Genomic DNA, 14,809 nt, shown 5'->3' on the forward strand with positions numbered 1-14,809 from the left:
TGCCATTATTCGGACAAAATGATGTTTAGTTTTTTTTTCCTGATAATTACACCTATATAATATTGTCATCTACCGTTTGGTACCGTCTGTAATATTTTCCTTAAATGAATCACGTGATCATCCATTCATCCGTGCTCACTTTTCGATCACTATAGACCACATAGCTGGCCTGAGGCGAACTTCATATAGTAGCCTCATTGTTCAAAGGGTTAAAACCACCGTTAGAAACTTAGAATGATATGCTGAAAGATAAGTCGATTAGTCAACTAAACAATTATTATGTCGACTGAAATTTAACAAACCTTTACCCTATTTCATATAATGTAATTAGTTTGAAAGCAGGACAGTACTAGTTGATTGCAATAAGCAGCTAAACAATAATTATGTCCACTGAAATTTAACAAACCTTACCCTATTTCATATAATGTAATCAGTTTGAAAGCAGGACAGTACTACCTGATTGCAATACACAGCTAAACAATAATTATGTCCACTGAAATTTAACAAACCTTACCCTATTTCATATAATGTAATCAGTTTGAAAGCAGGACAGTACTACCTGATTGCAATACACAGCTAAACAATAATTATGTCCACTGAAATTTAACAAACCTTAACCTATTTCATATAATGTAATTAGTTTGAAAGCTGGACAGTACTAGTTGATTGCAATACACAGCTAATTAAGACCGGTACGGACGTAAATTGATAAACGAAGCATTGCTTTTGGTCGACTCTCGCTGTCTTATTTGTAATGAAAGATCAAGACATGGATATATTTCGGCCAATCGAAGAGAACAAAGTACTTGGGCTTTCACGAGCACCAATTACTTGACTAATCTACTACTGATACATGCTCATTAAACAGTAAAATTGCGTATGCCCGTGCTCATTAAACACTGAAATTGCGAATGCCCTAGCTATATATATGATTACTTGGAATTTGGGTGCCCAGCCTAGCTATATTTTTTTTTTGGTCTGAAGCCTAGCTATATATATTTACTGATTATCTCTCCACGAAAAATTATTATTACTTTAGTGTGCAGAATCACCGCAATGTGTCAGATTATCTCACCACATCAATTAAAAACATTAAATTTAGCTAACAGGGAAGATAAGCCAAAACCCCAAAACTTGAAAAAGTCCAAGGAAATGTTGATTAAGTTACAGAACGCATATAGTTACGTAGGTGGCAAAAATATATGAGTGCAAGTATGGATAAGATGTGTGATTATGCCACACATTTAGGGTTTTGGCCTATTTAACACTTTGATAGCGAGAGCAAACGACCAGTCCTGATAGTTGTGGTATATATTAGGGTAGAAAAGAATAGATACTAGCTGGATTGCATATAAATTAAGGGTATAGCTGTCGTTTACTGTTGGGAGAGATAGGGTTCATGCATGCATGGTTAGGCTAGCTGCTTCTAGAGCCAACCGACCACCATGGAACTGGATATGTAATTCCATATAGATACAGATTATTATAGATTCATAGCTAGAGTAACAAATGGGGCAAACGTCTAGTCGTATACATGAAATGGCAATCTATAGTTCGTGGAGATTAATCGAAGTATTAAATACGGCAGTTGGATAGCTTGTCAAATAAATTAGCTGATAGCTAGCGTTTGCATATAAAGAGAAACCGACAGGGATGAGAATCAATGATGCATTAGTTTCAGGTGAAGCTAGTTTTAGCTTCTGGTCAGTTTTGTGCCTGCGTGAACCTGAATTTGTCACAATCTGCATATCAAGAAAACAACCGCTTTACCGCTCTATACACAGATTAACGTATAAAGATTCAGCAAGTTGTACAATATCTTAACATATGAACCTAAACATTGAACCGATATATGATCATCTAAGCAGAGACATAGGGAATAAAAAATGTCTAAATTAGTTGAAGTTTTAACCTTACACTACATAGATATATCATTGTAATACAGTGTGATGGTTGAATTTGGATGCTTATTTTCCCTCGCTACATCCTTAGATTGAGTTAGATATATGTTATTTTTTCTTTTAGTTGAGTTTTATCTAACTTGAGGTGTGGAAGCTTACTCTTACATCCACTTTTGCATTAAATTACATTGTCTGATAATAGGAAAAGTGTTAGAAATTTAAAATCCTCACTCAATGTGTACCACACCGAATTGTATATCAACTAGATGTCATCTTTTTCTCTTGGTTGTAACTAAACCTCATCCAACTCCCAACTATATATGAACATAATAGATAGAAACATAAATAATATATGGATAAGACATGGACCCGAAGTTAAGGAACCGTTGATAGTTATATCCTAGTGTATATTCCAAGCACATACCTACCCATCTGAACGCGTACATAGTTTCAACAGAGTAGCTAGACTTCAGGTCTTTCACCCTTTGTCTAGAAAAAGTGCATTGCATGGGTCACAAAAAATCAATTGCAATATATAATGAAAGTAAGGATAATACCTACAGATAAAAGTCGTTGATAATTATGGTTTCGACTGCTTAATTTCTAAGCTACTGCACTTTCCGGGAAATTAAAACCTGGCCGACTCTTACATGGCAATAGGTCACAGCCTCATTAATTGTAGAATATACTCCCACTATCAGAATTGTCAGTTGCTCTTCTTGTTAAGCAAACAACAAAATCCACTCAATTTGTTTACCAAAACAAATGGAAAAGTAATGGAAAAGTATTACCACAGTGCAATCTACTCTTAATACCCAAACCGATATTGGGCGGTGGTCAGATGGAAAAGTCGACAAAGAAGACCACCCTGGGATTTGGCACTATGATATTAGATAACGGTTTTTCCTACTTTTTCTAAATCAAAGTCGTTACAGTTAAGCACCGTCCAAACCTTTGGTGTTTGCCATTTGTAAATTCCGTCAATACGGAACGAATCTTAATAGGTTTTTTCGATTGAATCTTCATAGTTGAATGTGTAAATTCTCTAATTTTTTAATTATACCCTGGTGGGCCTTAACCCAAAATTTGAGTTAAGGACTAATAAGTGCCCAACGATGTCCGAAGTTAACAATATTTATTATTAGTGAAGTTAAATAGTTAATGATGTCCACGGTCAGTGTCTAATTGAAGCTAACGATGTCTATGCACAGATAGATGGCGTTAATTCTGTACATTGAAGCGACGCTGCACTTACCCAAAGATGTCGTATGTTATTCTACATTTCTACCCAACTCATAAATTTTCTTAAATTTTTTTTTTTATCTGAAAATTGATTTTCTACCCAAAACTGTGGAACGATTTTTTGAGCAAAAATCACATGTTTTTAATTTTGCACCAAAATCTTCCCACCCACAAATAATAATTGTTACGCAATTCTAGAACTGATAGAACTCAAAAATCTTGACTTGATTTTCTTTATACAATTTTCCAAAGTCATAAAACTGAGAAAAGTGTAATAAAAAATTGGGTCAAGATTTTTAAAGTCCATCACATGGAGGAGATCCCAAAAATCATGTTCTACCAATAGTGAAATTAGAGCAAAAAAGCACTCAATAAAAAATTGTGTTGAAAATGTATGTCTGAAACATGATTTTCTGCCCAAAACTGTGCACACATGATTTTTGGCAAAAATCGCATGTTTTTATTTTCTCACCCTCAAATCATAATTTTTAAGTAATTCTAGAAATCATGTCGAGATTTTTGAAATTTGTCATTTGGAGTATTTCTTAACAATCATGTTCTACCAATTGTGAGATTAGAGCACAAAATTAGTTAACATAAAATGATGTTGGGAAGGTTTGGCTTTGGCATGTTTTGACGTGCCATGTCATTGTCACGAGTGCCCCCATAACACTTCTAAAGTGTGAAACCATGTCAAAGCCTTTAATTCTTAAGGAGGTGAAATTTGCACTCCCAAAATTGCAAACCACTCCCTTTTCACACCCCATTCACGCTCCCTTTTCACACCCCATTTTTTAAGATACCATAATCTCACTATTAATAGAATATAATTTTGAACATGTACTCTACTTGACGGGCCCAAAGTTTATAATCTGAATTATGACATGAGCCTATCTCAATTTCTTCTTTTAGCCAACGGCCCAATATCTTTTGATTTCTATTTTCATGAAAAATAACAAGCAATAGAGATTGAGGCCAAGAAATATGAACCTAACTTTATTGAAGACAAGGCCTGCTGTCTGCTGATACAATTGAAGTCACCATCTTAATGAATAAAGATTAAGGAATCAACTATGAATGAGTAATCAACTATAAAATGCTCCCATATTTGGTCATTTCACCCACAAACGATTAACTTGTCATCGTTTAGTAAACAATCCTTGAGTTAACGATGAAAAATCAAAGTCCCTTCCTGAGGGAGTTGGAGTGACAGAAGATTTTGGCGGTGGTGTTGAAACTCTGCTTCCTCCAATGCTTCTGACACCGTTGATCGGAGCTACCGGCCTCATCATATACATGCTGCAACAGAAATGTCGACAACAGATTCAAATGGTTGATGTCTTTTGCTTTTATTTTCATGAAAGATCTCATACACAATATGAATCATTGATAACTAGGTCTCATGAAAAGACAAACAATTCTTTCAAGCATGCACACCAGCTACTTTCAATAATGTGTACCTTGATGTCGAGTATGAAACTGCATTGCCTATTGGACGTGCATGATAACCATTCCCAATCTGGCAGCAAGAAAACAACATAAGAGATCAGATATCAGACAGAAAACACTAGTTGAAAGCAAGCTCTTTCATGAGTACCACCTGACTATAATATTGTAGATTAGGCGGCGTTGGGTTGCCAGGAACTTGTTGGCCAACGCTTCGCCCATTTTGTGTGGGCAAGTGAACAGCTTGGGAGGCAGGTTGTAAACTTGAAGAAAAGGAATGGGATCCGCTAGAATTTGGCGCAGCAGCCATTAGTAATGAATGTTGTTGGGAGAGCATTGCTTCTTGTTGTTGTTGATGCATCGAGAATGGAGAAACTATACTTGACTGCGCAAAATGCATTAATAAATTGGTTAGAGGACATGGACTATGATAATGCAGCTAATGTTATATACCTCATCATAATTTGCAGCCTGACCAAAAAAGGAAAAGGAAAAAAAAAAAAGAGAAATATGCAGCACATATACCTTCTCAAATAAGTTTATAATGTCATTCTTGACATCAGTCTGAGGTTTCACTGAAAAGGTTTGAGTGGTTGATGGAGAATCTATAAACAAATCCTCAATACCATATTTTGATTGCACCTTGCTTTCAGATGATTTTGGTGCATTGTTTTTCTCTTCTGCCAGTTTTGTTTCAGCAGCTGCAGGTTAAGGAGATTCAAGGTCAATCTCATGAGCCAATTTAATAAGTAATTACTGATCCGAAGATTTCTCTTTTGGGAAGACAAAATTAATAAAGCAACAGTTGCATATGATAAAGGAACATACAATGCATAGTAGCCAATGTAATGTTATTGGCAAATGTCATGGAGCCACTTCCTCTTGATTCCTCCATGGAGAGCATATTGAACAAATCAGTAGCATAGTCCACTTTAACTGGTGCGGAAATTGGAGTAGCACTGGCTCTATGACTTGTTGGTTCAGGTTTTGGAGCTACTGGATCTGTTTTCTGCTCAAGTTCTTGTGGTTTTTGACTAGCTTCTGGTGATTTCTTTTCCATGTTTTTCGGTTTCAAATCATCACTAACCTGTCCATTAAGACCATAAATCATATTAAAACAAGAAGCACTGGAATAATCAGTTTTTAATCAACAAATGGGCAAATGAACAATAATACGCACCTGCTGTGGTATCCTGTTTATTCTACCAGGTGGATGAGCAACTTTCTGCTCATAAGACTGTTCAATATTTCTGACATCGCCATGCTTGCTTCTAATTTCAGGGCTTGCTCCATAAACAGAAGTTTTCTGCGCAGTCACCCTGGGAGGTGATTTTAGTTTGTCATCCCTGGGAACCCATTTTTTCGATTCATACCTAATGGATAACATGAGCACCCAAACACCTAAGCCCAGAATATGAACCATAATGAATAACTAGTATTACATAACACAAAATACCAGTACTGTAAACCAAAAACCAATGAAGTCATACTTTGCACGGATGAAATTCTCGATTCCAACTCTGTCATAATTAGGAGGCAACTCTGCTTCCCAGTAACTGTTCGATTTCTCATTTCCCATCGCTAGTAGCAACAAGGAACCAAAATAACTCTTCAGTAATTGCATAACAATTTTAAACTCGATTTCCATCAGACTAAAGAGCCCATGGAATAACATTTATACTTACATTGGATAAATGCAATCTGCTCTGGAAGCCATGTGTCCAAAGTGGCAGATCTCACCTGCATCAACATCAAAATCATAATAATTATACAGAGCATATAGCACAGCTAGAGGAAAAACACATAGAAGTAACATGGATATGCAATGAAGTTCCAAATATAAATAGGAAAAACGTATGCCACCTTTGATATGTGTACCCCAAGACTTCTATGGGCCCCAGAACACTGCATGCATATAAAGATCCCGAGATTGACACTAGCCCATCGTGGAGCTCTGTACAGAAACGGCACCATTACAAATCAACCAGACATATAAGATGCATGACAAAATAATCCACCACTGAAATAAGCACTAAACCCGAAAGAGTTTACATGACTCTGTCTCTTTCCCTTAAATCATTGCTATTCAATTTTATGTTACTTCTCCTTCACAACAATTACTATCTATAACAATGTATGATACATACATGGCTTTGCAGTCTGCACATTCTCTGTTCTCTGGCAATTTAAGAAGACCTTCCAATATCTACATCCAAGGAAATAAAATACGACAGATAAGAAACACAGTATACAGAAAATTAGGTTCAAAAGTAGAATAGCAAATTTACAAGGGGAAGAAGAATGATGATTGTAACCCCCATTTACCCCAACCCCAACTCCAACTAAACACCTAGTCCACACACCAGTTGCTTAGCTTAATCTAAACAGTGACTAAACATGCTTATGTGTTCAGACTATAAAAACAACAAAAAATATGAATCATCTCACATAATAGACAGCTATAATTTGTGTGTTAGTTCAAAATTTAGTTTTGTTATAAGTACATTCTCAATAATTGACAACTCATTGTGGACCTTGACTAACCAAGGCTTGCACCATCAATAGTTCACAAAATATGACACCTTGTACCTACTTTTGTTATATATTATTTGTTCACATCATGAAATTTCAATGACACAACTGAATACAACACAAGATGAACAATATTAGGTAGTGCAGATAAACCAGTTCTGTTTGTGTCAATAATGTCAACCAACAATTATACTGATCACCTGAGATACCCGTCGACGGCTATCAGAAACTACTAAATTCTAATTCCCCATACTAAACGTTAGACCAATATGCAAAGAACCCAAGATTTCTTCTTGAAGACCCAATTAGCATCTTCAATGAAAACCCAGATAAGCTCAGCCAAAACAACAAAGCAATGCAAAAGGGCAGTAAACATTAAAGCATACAGTTCCAATTACAAGAACAATCTTCCAGCTACAACCAAACCAAAAAAAAAAAAAAAATGTCAACAAAACCAAACAGTGTGCCGTAGCTAAACTAGAACACCATAGTTGACATATACAGAGTTTGAAGCCAACCCAACAATCCCAAAACAGCTATCAATCATGGCTAGCTTGAAAAAACAAAACCCGGATGGAAGAGAAAACAAAGCTCGAATCTTTGCAACTCCTAATACAAACTGCTATGCAAAACTTGAGATTCAATGAACTGATGAAAGTGAAATAAAAGAGAGAAAAGAAGAGACCTTTCTGTGCTTGGCATTAAGCTCTTTAGAAACGTTAGCCTTTTGGTTCATGTTGCTGCGGATAATCCAAAGCTTCCAAACAGCTGTTTCTCTAAGAAAAAGGGTCTGTCTTCCTTTCTTGGTTTGTGATTCTGAAAAAATGAGGAAGTGGGAATCTTTGCTTTCTTTTCTTGGCTGTGTTGTATTCGGACTTAGGAAGAGGAGGGTGGCATCACCAACAAACACACGCGTCAAATTTCAAGTCTTCTTATAGGTGTGAACGGCCGTTGACGGCGCCGTCCATCCTCCGTTTGGTGTTATTTGGAGTCTACTGTTTGGTCATGTCCTAAGCAGAGCAGATGGAGTTAGTCCTACCCCCCCAAATGCCAAATCAACACATTGTTCATGATTGTTCTCTATGTAAAATTGACTCTATTGGAAATACCTAATCATCCTGTTCTTGTTCTGGAATTACATTATTTTTACAGCTACCACCTCCTTATTGCTTTTTCGTGCAAGACATAGAGCAACCTCTATCAAACATAATATTAATCTAGATCGTATAGCATGTTTGTCATATTATGACAGAACTGCTGACCGATAACGCAAATTCTGAGAAACTGTCAGAGATAAGTGAATCTGATCATTAAGAATAAATAAATGATTTTAATTTTTATTTATTTTATAATTTCCCTATAATTTTGGTATTTGCAATTAATACATGTGATTCAGAACCATTAATTCGTCATGGTCTCTTATGTTTCTTAAGCAAGATTGCGTAATATGGTATGCATTCATATAATTAATTGTTACAATAATTTTTGCCCACGAAGCTCTATTTCTATTTGGCAAACATTGGTGAAATTAAAAAAAAAAAAAAAACTATTATGTGGAGTAATGTGCAACATAATTGTTAAAAGAGAGTTTCTATGCATACCTCCAAAATTGGTATTTAGACCTCCTCACTTAATAGACCTCCAACTTACTTTTACAAATAACCAATATACTATCTACACCTCCCTAATTTTCCCATAATACCCATCATCCAATAATATCAATCAAAACTTTTTTTTAGAGTGTTCTATTCATATACCTCCAAATCGGTAATTAGACCTCCATCAATTTTTGAACATTTCATAATATTATTTTACTCTTGATACAACTAAGCTGAAAAAAAAAAAAAACCTTTCAATTGATAGCTCCCCCCCCCCCCCCCCCCCCCCCTCTTTTTCTTATTGTTTGTATTTTGTAGGCATATGCATCTTTAGAGGCCAAGAGCAGTTCATTTCTTCAACTTCCTAAGTTCCCTTGTTTCATATATTTGCTCGATGGGAATAGTATGCTCCAATTGATGAGTATGATTTTAAGAGAAAGTGGTCTGTTGGTGTTTTGGTTAGAGAATATTGCATATCCGAAATTGACTCGAGGAACTGCAAAGTAAGGAACTGGTCTGTTGATTTCTCCGCTACTTGGTAAGGATGAAGACTACAAAAGGGAAAAAAATGGCATAAGGATGACCATTTGTTGATTTCATACCTCTAAAAGGGAAAAGACTTTTTAAATTTTGTTTTTCTTTCGTGTCTTTATTGGTAATTTGACATGAGTTGACAAAATCAACTATCACTTGAAAAAAGAAATAGGTCTAAATGCTAATTTTGGAGGTATGAATAGAAGCTCCTTGTTATAATACGCGTTCTGTGGCAAGGACTTTTCTTAGGTTCAAAAGGCACAAATTCTTCACAAATCCTACTTCGTAAGTCTTGTTGGTCGGAAATTGCTTTATGAGGTTTGACAATAATAATGAAAAGATTCAATTTAATTGTCTTTAAATTTGAATTCTTATGAACATAGTTAAAGTTATGAATTGCATGTTTCGTCAATTCAAAAATTTTAAGAAAGCTCGGTTTTATTCACCAACTGTTTATCCCCATTGAAGCCAAAATATAGAGAAATCACGCATCAGTCACATACAAAAATAAGCAAACGTTCTCGTTGTAGATTTCTGAAGTTAATTTTTTTTTCCTCATGAAAATAAAACTAAAAATCAATAGTAAGCAAATGCAAGGTGTTGATAGATACGCATGTTAACTTCATCACTTCTTCGTCTTACCCACGCTATTAGACTCATCCCTGCAAATGAACCAAAAACCCGAGTTAAGTCACCGAAATCACATTAACATAAACAGCTCTCACTAGAAAACTATTTACTTTCTAATAACAGTCATCAACGTCTCTCTGCATACAAACCTCACAACTAACATACCAACGACAGAAATTTGCTATTTTGGCATTTGATTAGCTGGTATAATTTTAGCATATGAAGCTAGGCCCTTGCAACAACCCCCTTTTCATATATCTATCTTACCTATATTTAGGAACAATAATAGCACATTTGCAATTGTTAAAGAGAAATACAATGAAGATAAAAAAGAAGGATGCCCAAATGCAAAATAAGACCTGGAGATTGGCCAATGGTAATAGGGCAATAGGCCAGAAATCCAGAATGTGACGACGAATATATATGCCTTGTAATCTAGTTGTATCCTGAGACTACCCAAAACTAGCTAGGAGCTTCACATTTTATTAGGGCAACTTTTGCTGCACCAACTTATATTTCACAAGCTAAAGTCTTGGGATGACAAAAATGAATATAGCACAACAATAAGCCGTTTGAATGTCCAAAAACATCTATCACGCTTTGATGGAATGGAATGATCTGATCAATAAAATTTAGTTCTTTTTCAATTTTGATTTGGAATCGATTCACAAAAATTCTTTCATCCATCATACAACAGCAACTCACAAGATTCTAGTCTACAAAACTAAAGCACAGCTAAAAAAAAAACAAAAATTATAGGAAGATTATACCTGACAAAATTCTTGAAATCGGTTATAGCTGTAGAAATAGAACTGCAAATTTACCAAAAACCACAAAATTGAAGAATCAGAACAATTCATCTGTAACAAAAAATGAAAATAAATGCAATTCCAAGGACATTGAAAATTGTATGTAAAAGACTGAAAGAGTATAACATCAAAGCAGCGATCAACTGATGAAGAAAATTCTTACTTCTTGGTCTCCTTAATCAGCTCAAGTTGGTCACGCCTAATCGAGAGCTTCTCTTTCCTATAAGCCTCTTTGTCCCGACCCAACTGCCATTACAGATGCAGTGATAGGCAAAATCGAGTTTCTTGAGGCAGCAGCACCCATGGTTGTACTATGAGACTCTGAGGTATAGAGTTTCAGGGTGGTTATGTTTAGGGTTCGATATCTATGTATATATAGGATTCCTACTCAAGAATCAAGACACCATGAGACTCTGAGGTTTAGGATTTTAGGGCTGGTTATGTTTAGGATTCGATATACATAGATATATAGGACAGCGGTGTTCACCTGGTCAGTTGTTGACCAAAAAAATTATGCTCAACAACCCTTAGATTTACATCCAAGGGTGGAAAACAAAACACCTCAACTTACTAATAATTCTCTCTGCCCTTGGATTTACATCCAAGAGTGGTTGAACATTATTTTCTTGGTCAATAACTGACCAGGTGAACATTTTCGATATACAGGATTCCTACTCAAGATCGAATCAAGATATCTTTTCTTCACCACCAAGTTTATGGTTGTTTTCGTAAGAACACCTGGATCATAAATTAAGGTTATAGTATTAAGTATTGTGTATGAGTACGAGTGGGTACGGCTATGATATCTTAATATTTCTCATACATGTCATACTTGTCACTTTTATGACTCATGTCACAACATTGGCGAGTAAGCGACTCATGTGGTAACTAATTAAAGAAAAAATCGTTTTAAAGGGAAATAAGATTCTCATTAGTTTAAAATAATCTGAGTGATTGAGTCTTAAAAGTGGTTCTTATTTTTTTTTTTTTTTTTTTGAGAATGAAAAACCTTTTATTCCAAGATACTAGGATTACATAAGACAGAAATAACCGGTGAAGGAAATTTCTCTGAAACCTTTTATTTCTGTCTTATGTAATCCTAGTATCTTGGAATAAAAGGTTTTTTCAACTGAGATCTTTTATTTCCAACTGAGATACTAGGATTACATAAGACCGATATCTTTTATTCCAAGATACTAGGATTGCATAAGTTCCCGACTCTCCTCCTTAAGAACAATCTCAGTTACGGGGGTCCATCAACAACCATGACATCCATGGGCCAAATAGGCTCAACCCCTAACCAAACTAATCATTCATTTTCTCGGGCTACATAATAATACAAATCTCGAGAGTCATGATAAATTCTCGCCGCCAATACTAAGAACAGCCATGTCAACCTCCTCCATATCGTGTCATAAAATAGCCAAACCACGAACAAGGATAAATTGCCACCATATTGACCATTAGAAGCTAGTCAAGCCACTGATAATATCACATGTAGTCCTTGGAAATAAAGCCATATCAACGGCTCATTAGACAAACCAACCCAAAAGTCTCCATACCTCCTCATAGCCAATCTCAAGAAGAAAAAGACTCCCTTCAACACCGTGACCCAAAACCGCCAGACCAAATCTTCTGGATCTATGGTTGTTGATATGGATGTGCAGGAGCTCTTCCCAAATACCTCGACCATAAGATGATACCGAGAATAATTCCAATAGTCCCTAGGAGTAAGGATTCAAATTTCAGTTCCGGTTTCGATTTTGCTACTTTAAATTTAAGGAAATTTCAGAGAAAGTTTCAATTTCGGTGAAAATTTCAATTAAAAATAAAGAAAAATCACATTCATTGCATTTATAAAATTATATTTTCTATTCCGCAGAGTATATCATCATACTTTCTCTGTTTTCTTGCTTACTCTGTTTGTTGCATAGAATGAATAGGTTATGTAAATCTTCTTGTGAAGATTTAAAGTTGCCAAATATCCTGTCAAACAACAATAATCAACTAATATCATAGTAACGGGCTACTTGACTATTGAGCACATGTAAATATTCGATTATGATTCTATTGTTAATTTCAAGAAAACCCAATAATATAACAAATCCATGCACGGTATCCTAAAGCAGGGTGAAATTTATGCCTAGGAGAGAGTGGAACAGAAAGTATGAGGGTAATTAGGTAAAATAAGTTGTCCAGCATATGTAGGACAGACACAAAGTACATCATCATCCTCACCTTCACCATTGCTGCCTGCATTAGTCATAGCTATTATATTCCACAATAGGCAAGCAATAATTCCTGCACAACATCACCATTCATCAATACATCTTGAAAGTTGAGAAGCGTAGGTGACACAATGATATATGGATTAGACAATAACGGAAACTCATCAGCTCTCTTATTTTTAACCGTTTTTAATTTTAAACTCATCAAAATTGAGGCCTCAACACCGTTTACAAAGGCTAAGCACCCTGGCACCTATAGCCAGGATTTCCACTATAGTTTCCACTATAGAGAACTATAGCCATCACATATATCAATCTAAATGTACCCGTAATTACATGGAATTAGAATTCTGGCACATGTTATCAAAAGATACCGTGAAACAACAGTTGACGTACATAACCAGGTTCCAAGTGCAGCATATTGCACCCTTTGTAAATGGATTGGTATATCATTTGCAATATCATGATGAATAAGTGGGAAGAAAGGTGGCCAATTTCTTTCCTCAAAAACAGTTGCAGCTGAAACACAAAATGGAGCATGTCAAGACTGTAGGTGCATGCATTCATTTAACCCCAGACAGTAAGGACTAAGGAGAAGATTAAAGCTAGTAAACAAAAGGATGGTTCAGCAAAATAAAGGCAAGGAATAGTACGTGGTGCTTGAGCCTCTTCGTTCTGTGTTACTACCTACATGTACCAAGAAGAAGAAAAGATTACTGTTTGAACTATGTAGTGTATGGATGAATGAAAAGTTATGGTACAGTTACTGAAACACTTTTTTCATTTGGGGGGGGGGGGTATTATGTATGGAATTAGTTGAACTTTTTAAGAAATCTATGGAATTTAAAAGTCTGGGTGTATTCATATAGACTTTCACCAGTCCATGAAAGTCTTGAGGTATTCGATTAGGATTTTTAAAAACTTTATGAATTCCACCAAAATCTAGGGGTATTCAATCAGGACTTTTAAAAATGAATAAAAGTTCAGAGGTATTCAAAATTTCATTCATACTCATGGAATTAGAAAATCAAGGATAATCATGGACTTTGTAGTGTTAACTATGCATACCAAATTCTAATAATTTTCTAGCCACCAGACCAAAGATTTGAAAAAGTCTATCAATGATTTTTTTTTTTTTTTTTTTTTTAAATCTATCAAAAATTTTTCTTTACGTGCAAAGATGTTAGTCGTTGGTTATCTATCATCTCTCTTTCTTATTTCTTCTTATCTTTTCTCTAATCTTTCATGATATCAATATTTTTCGATACCCAACATGTTCATTGTAGTTGTTGAATGCGATTTTTTTTTTGTTCAATTGTGATACTTGGAACGAGTTATTATCATCTTGAAAGTTGAGAAGCGTAGGTGACACAATGATATATGGATTAGACAATAACGGAAACTCATCAGCTCTCTTATTTTTAACCGTTTTTAATTTTAAACCCATCAAAATTGAGGCCTCAACACCGTTTACAAAGGCTAAGCACCCTGGCACCTATAGCCAGGATTTCCACTATAGTTTCCACTATAGAGAACTATAGCCATCACATATATCAATCTAAATGTACCCGTAATTACATGGAATTAGAATTCTGGCACATGTTATCAAAAGATACCGTGAAATAACAGTTGACGTACATAACCAGGTTCCAAGTGCAGCATATTGCACCCTTTGTAAATGGATTGGTATATCATTTGCAATATCATGATGAATAAGTGGGAAGAAAGGTGGCCAATTTCTTTCCTCAAAAACAGTTGCAGCTGAAACACAAAATGGAGCATGTCAAGACTGTAGGTGCATGCATTCATTTAACCCCAGACAGTAAGGACTAAGGAGAAGATTAAAGCTAGTAAACAAAAGGATGGTTCAGCAAAATAAAGGCAAGGAA

The 14,809-nt window shown here is 35.4% G+C and overlaps 1 protein-coding gene across 2 annotated transcripts; it reads right to left on the bottom strand.

Moving 5' to 3' along the window:
• Positions 1-4,112: 4,112 nt before the first annotated feature.
• LOC112168094 (ADP-ribosylation factor GTPase-activating protein AGD5) lies at positions 4,113-8,033 on the bottom strand. 2 transcript variants are annotated; one of them, XM_024305217.2, is made up of 11 exons: positions 7,807-8,033; positions 6,737-6,795; positions 6,453-6,543; positions 6,275-6,329; positions 6,080-6,170; positions 5,770-5,962; positions 5,418-5,676; positions 5,115-5,290; positions 4,744-4,974; positions 4,604-4,662; positions 4,113-4,442 (listed from the first exon to the last, which is right to left on the bottom strand). In XM_024305217.2, exons 1-11 carry the CDS (start codon positions 7,855-7,857, stop codon positions 4,283-4,285), a joined length of 1,425 nt encoding a protein of 474 aa, XP_024160985.1. In that variant the 5' UTR covers positions 7,858-8,033; the 3' UTR covers positions 4,113-4,282. The 2 variants fall into 2 exon arrangements, with proteins under 2 accessions (XP_024160985.1, XP_024160987.1); XM_024305219.1 differs by lacking the exons at positions 6,737-6,795; positions 7,807-8,033 and having other exon boundaries at positions 5,770-5,990; positions 6,453-6,539.
• Positions 8,034-14,809: the final 6,776 nt, after the last annotated feature.

Source organism: Rosa chinensis, chromosome 5, assembly GCF_002994745.2.
Source record: "Rosa chinensis cultivar Old Blush chromosome 5, RchiOBHm-V2, whole genome shotgun sequence".
NCBI lineage: Eukaryota > Viridiplantae > Streptophyta > Magnoliopsida > Rosales > Rosaceae > Rosa > Rosa chinensis.

What these genes read in the sequence shown, in the direction of transcription:
- LOC112168094 (XM_024305217.2), bottom strand. Translation starts at nt 7,857, where the DNA reads ATGAACCAAAAGGCTAACGTTTCTAAAGAGCTTAATGCCAAGCACAGA. An exon ending in TTATAAACTTATTTGAGAAG is followed by an intron (nt 4,975 to 5,114) that starts GTATATGTGCTG and finishes CATTTTGCGCAG; the next exon opens with TCAAGTATAGTTTCTCCATT. An exon ending in ATCTACAATATTATAGTCAG is followed by an intron (nt 4,663 to 4,743) that starts GTGGTACTCATG and finishes TCTTGCTGCCAG; the next exon opens with ATTGGGAATGGTTATCATGC.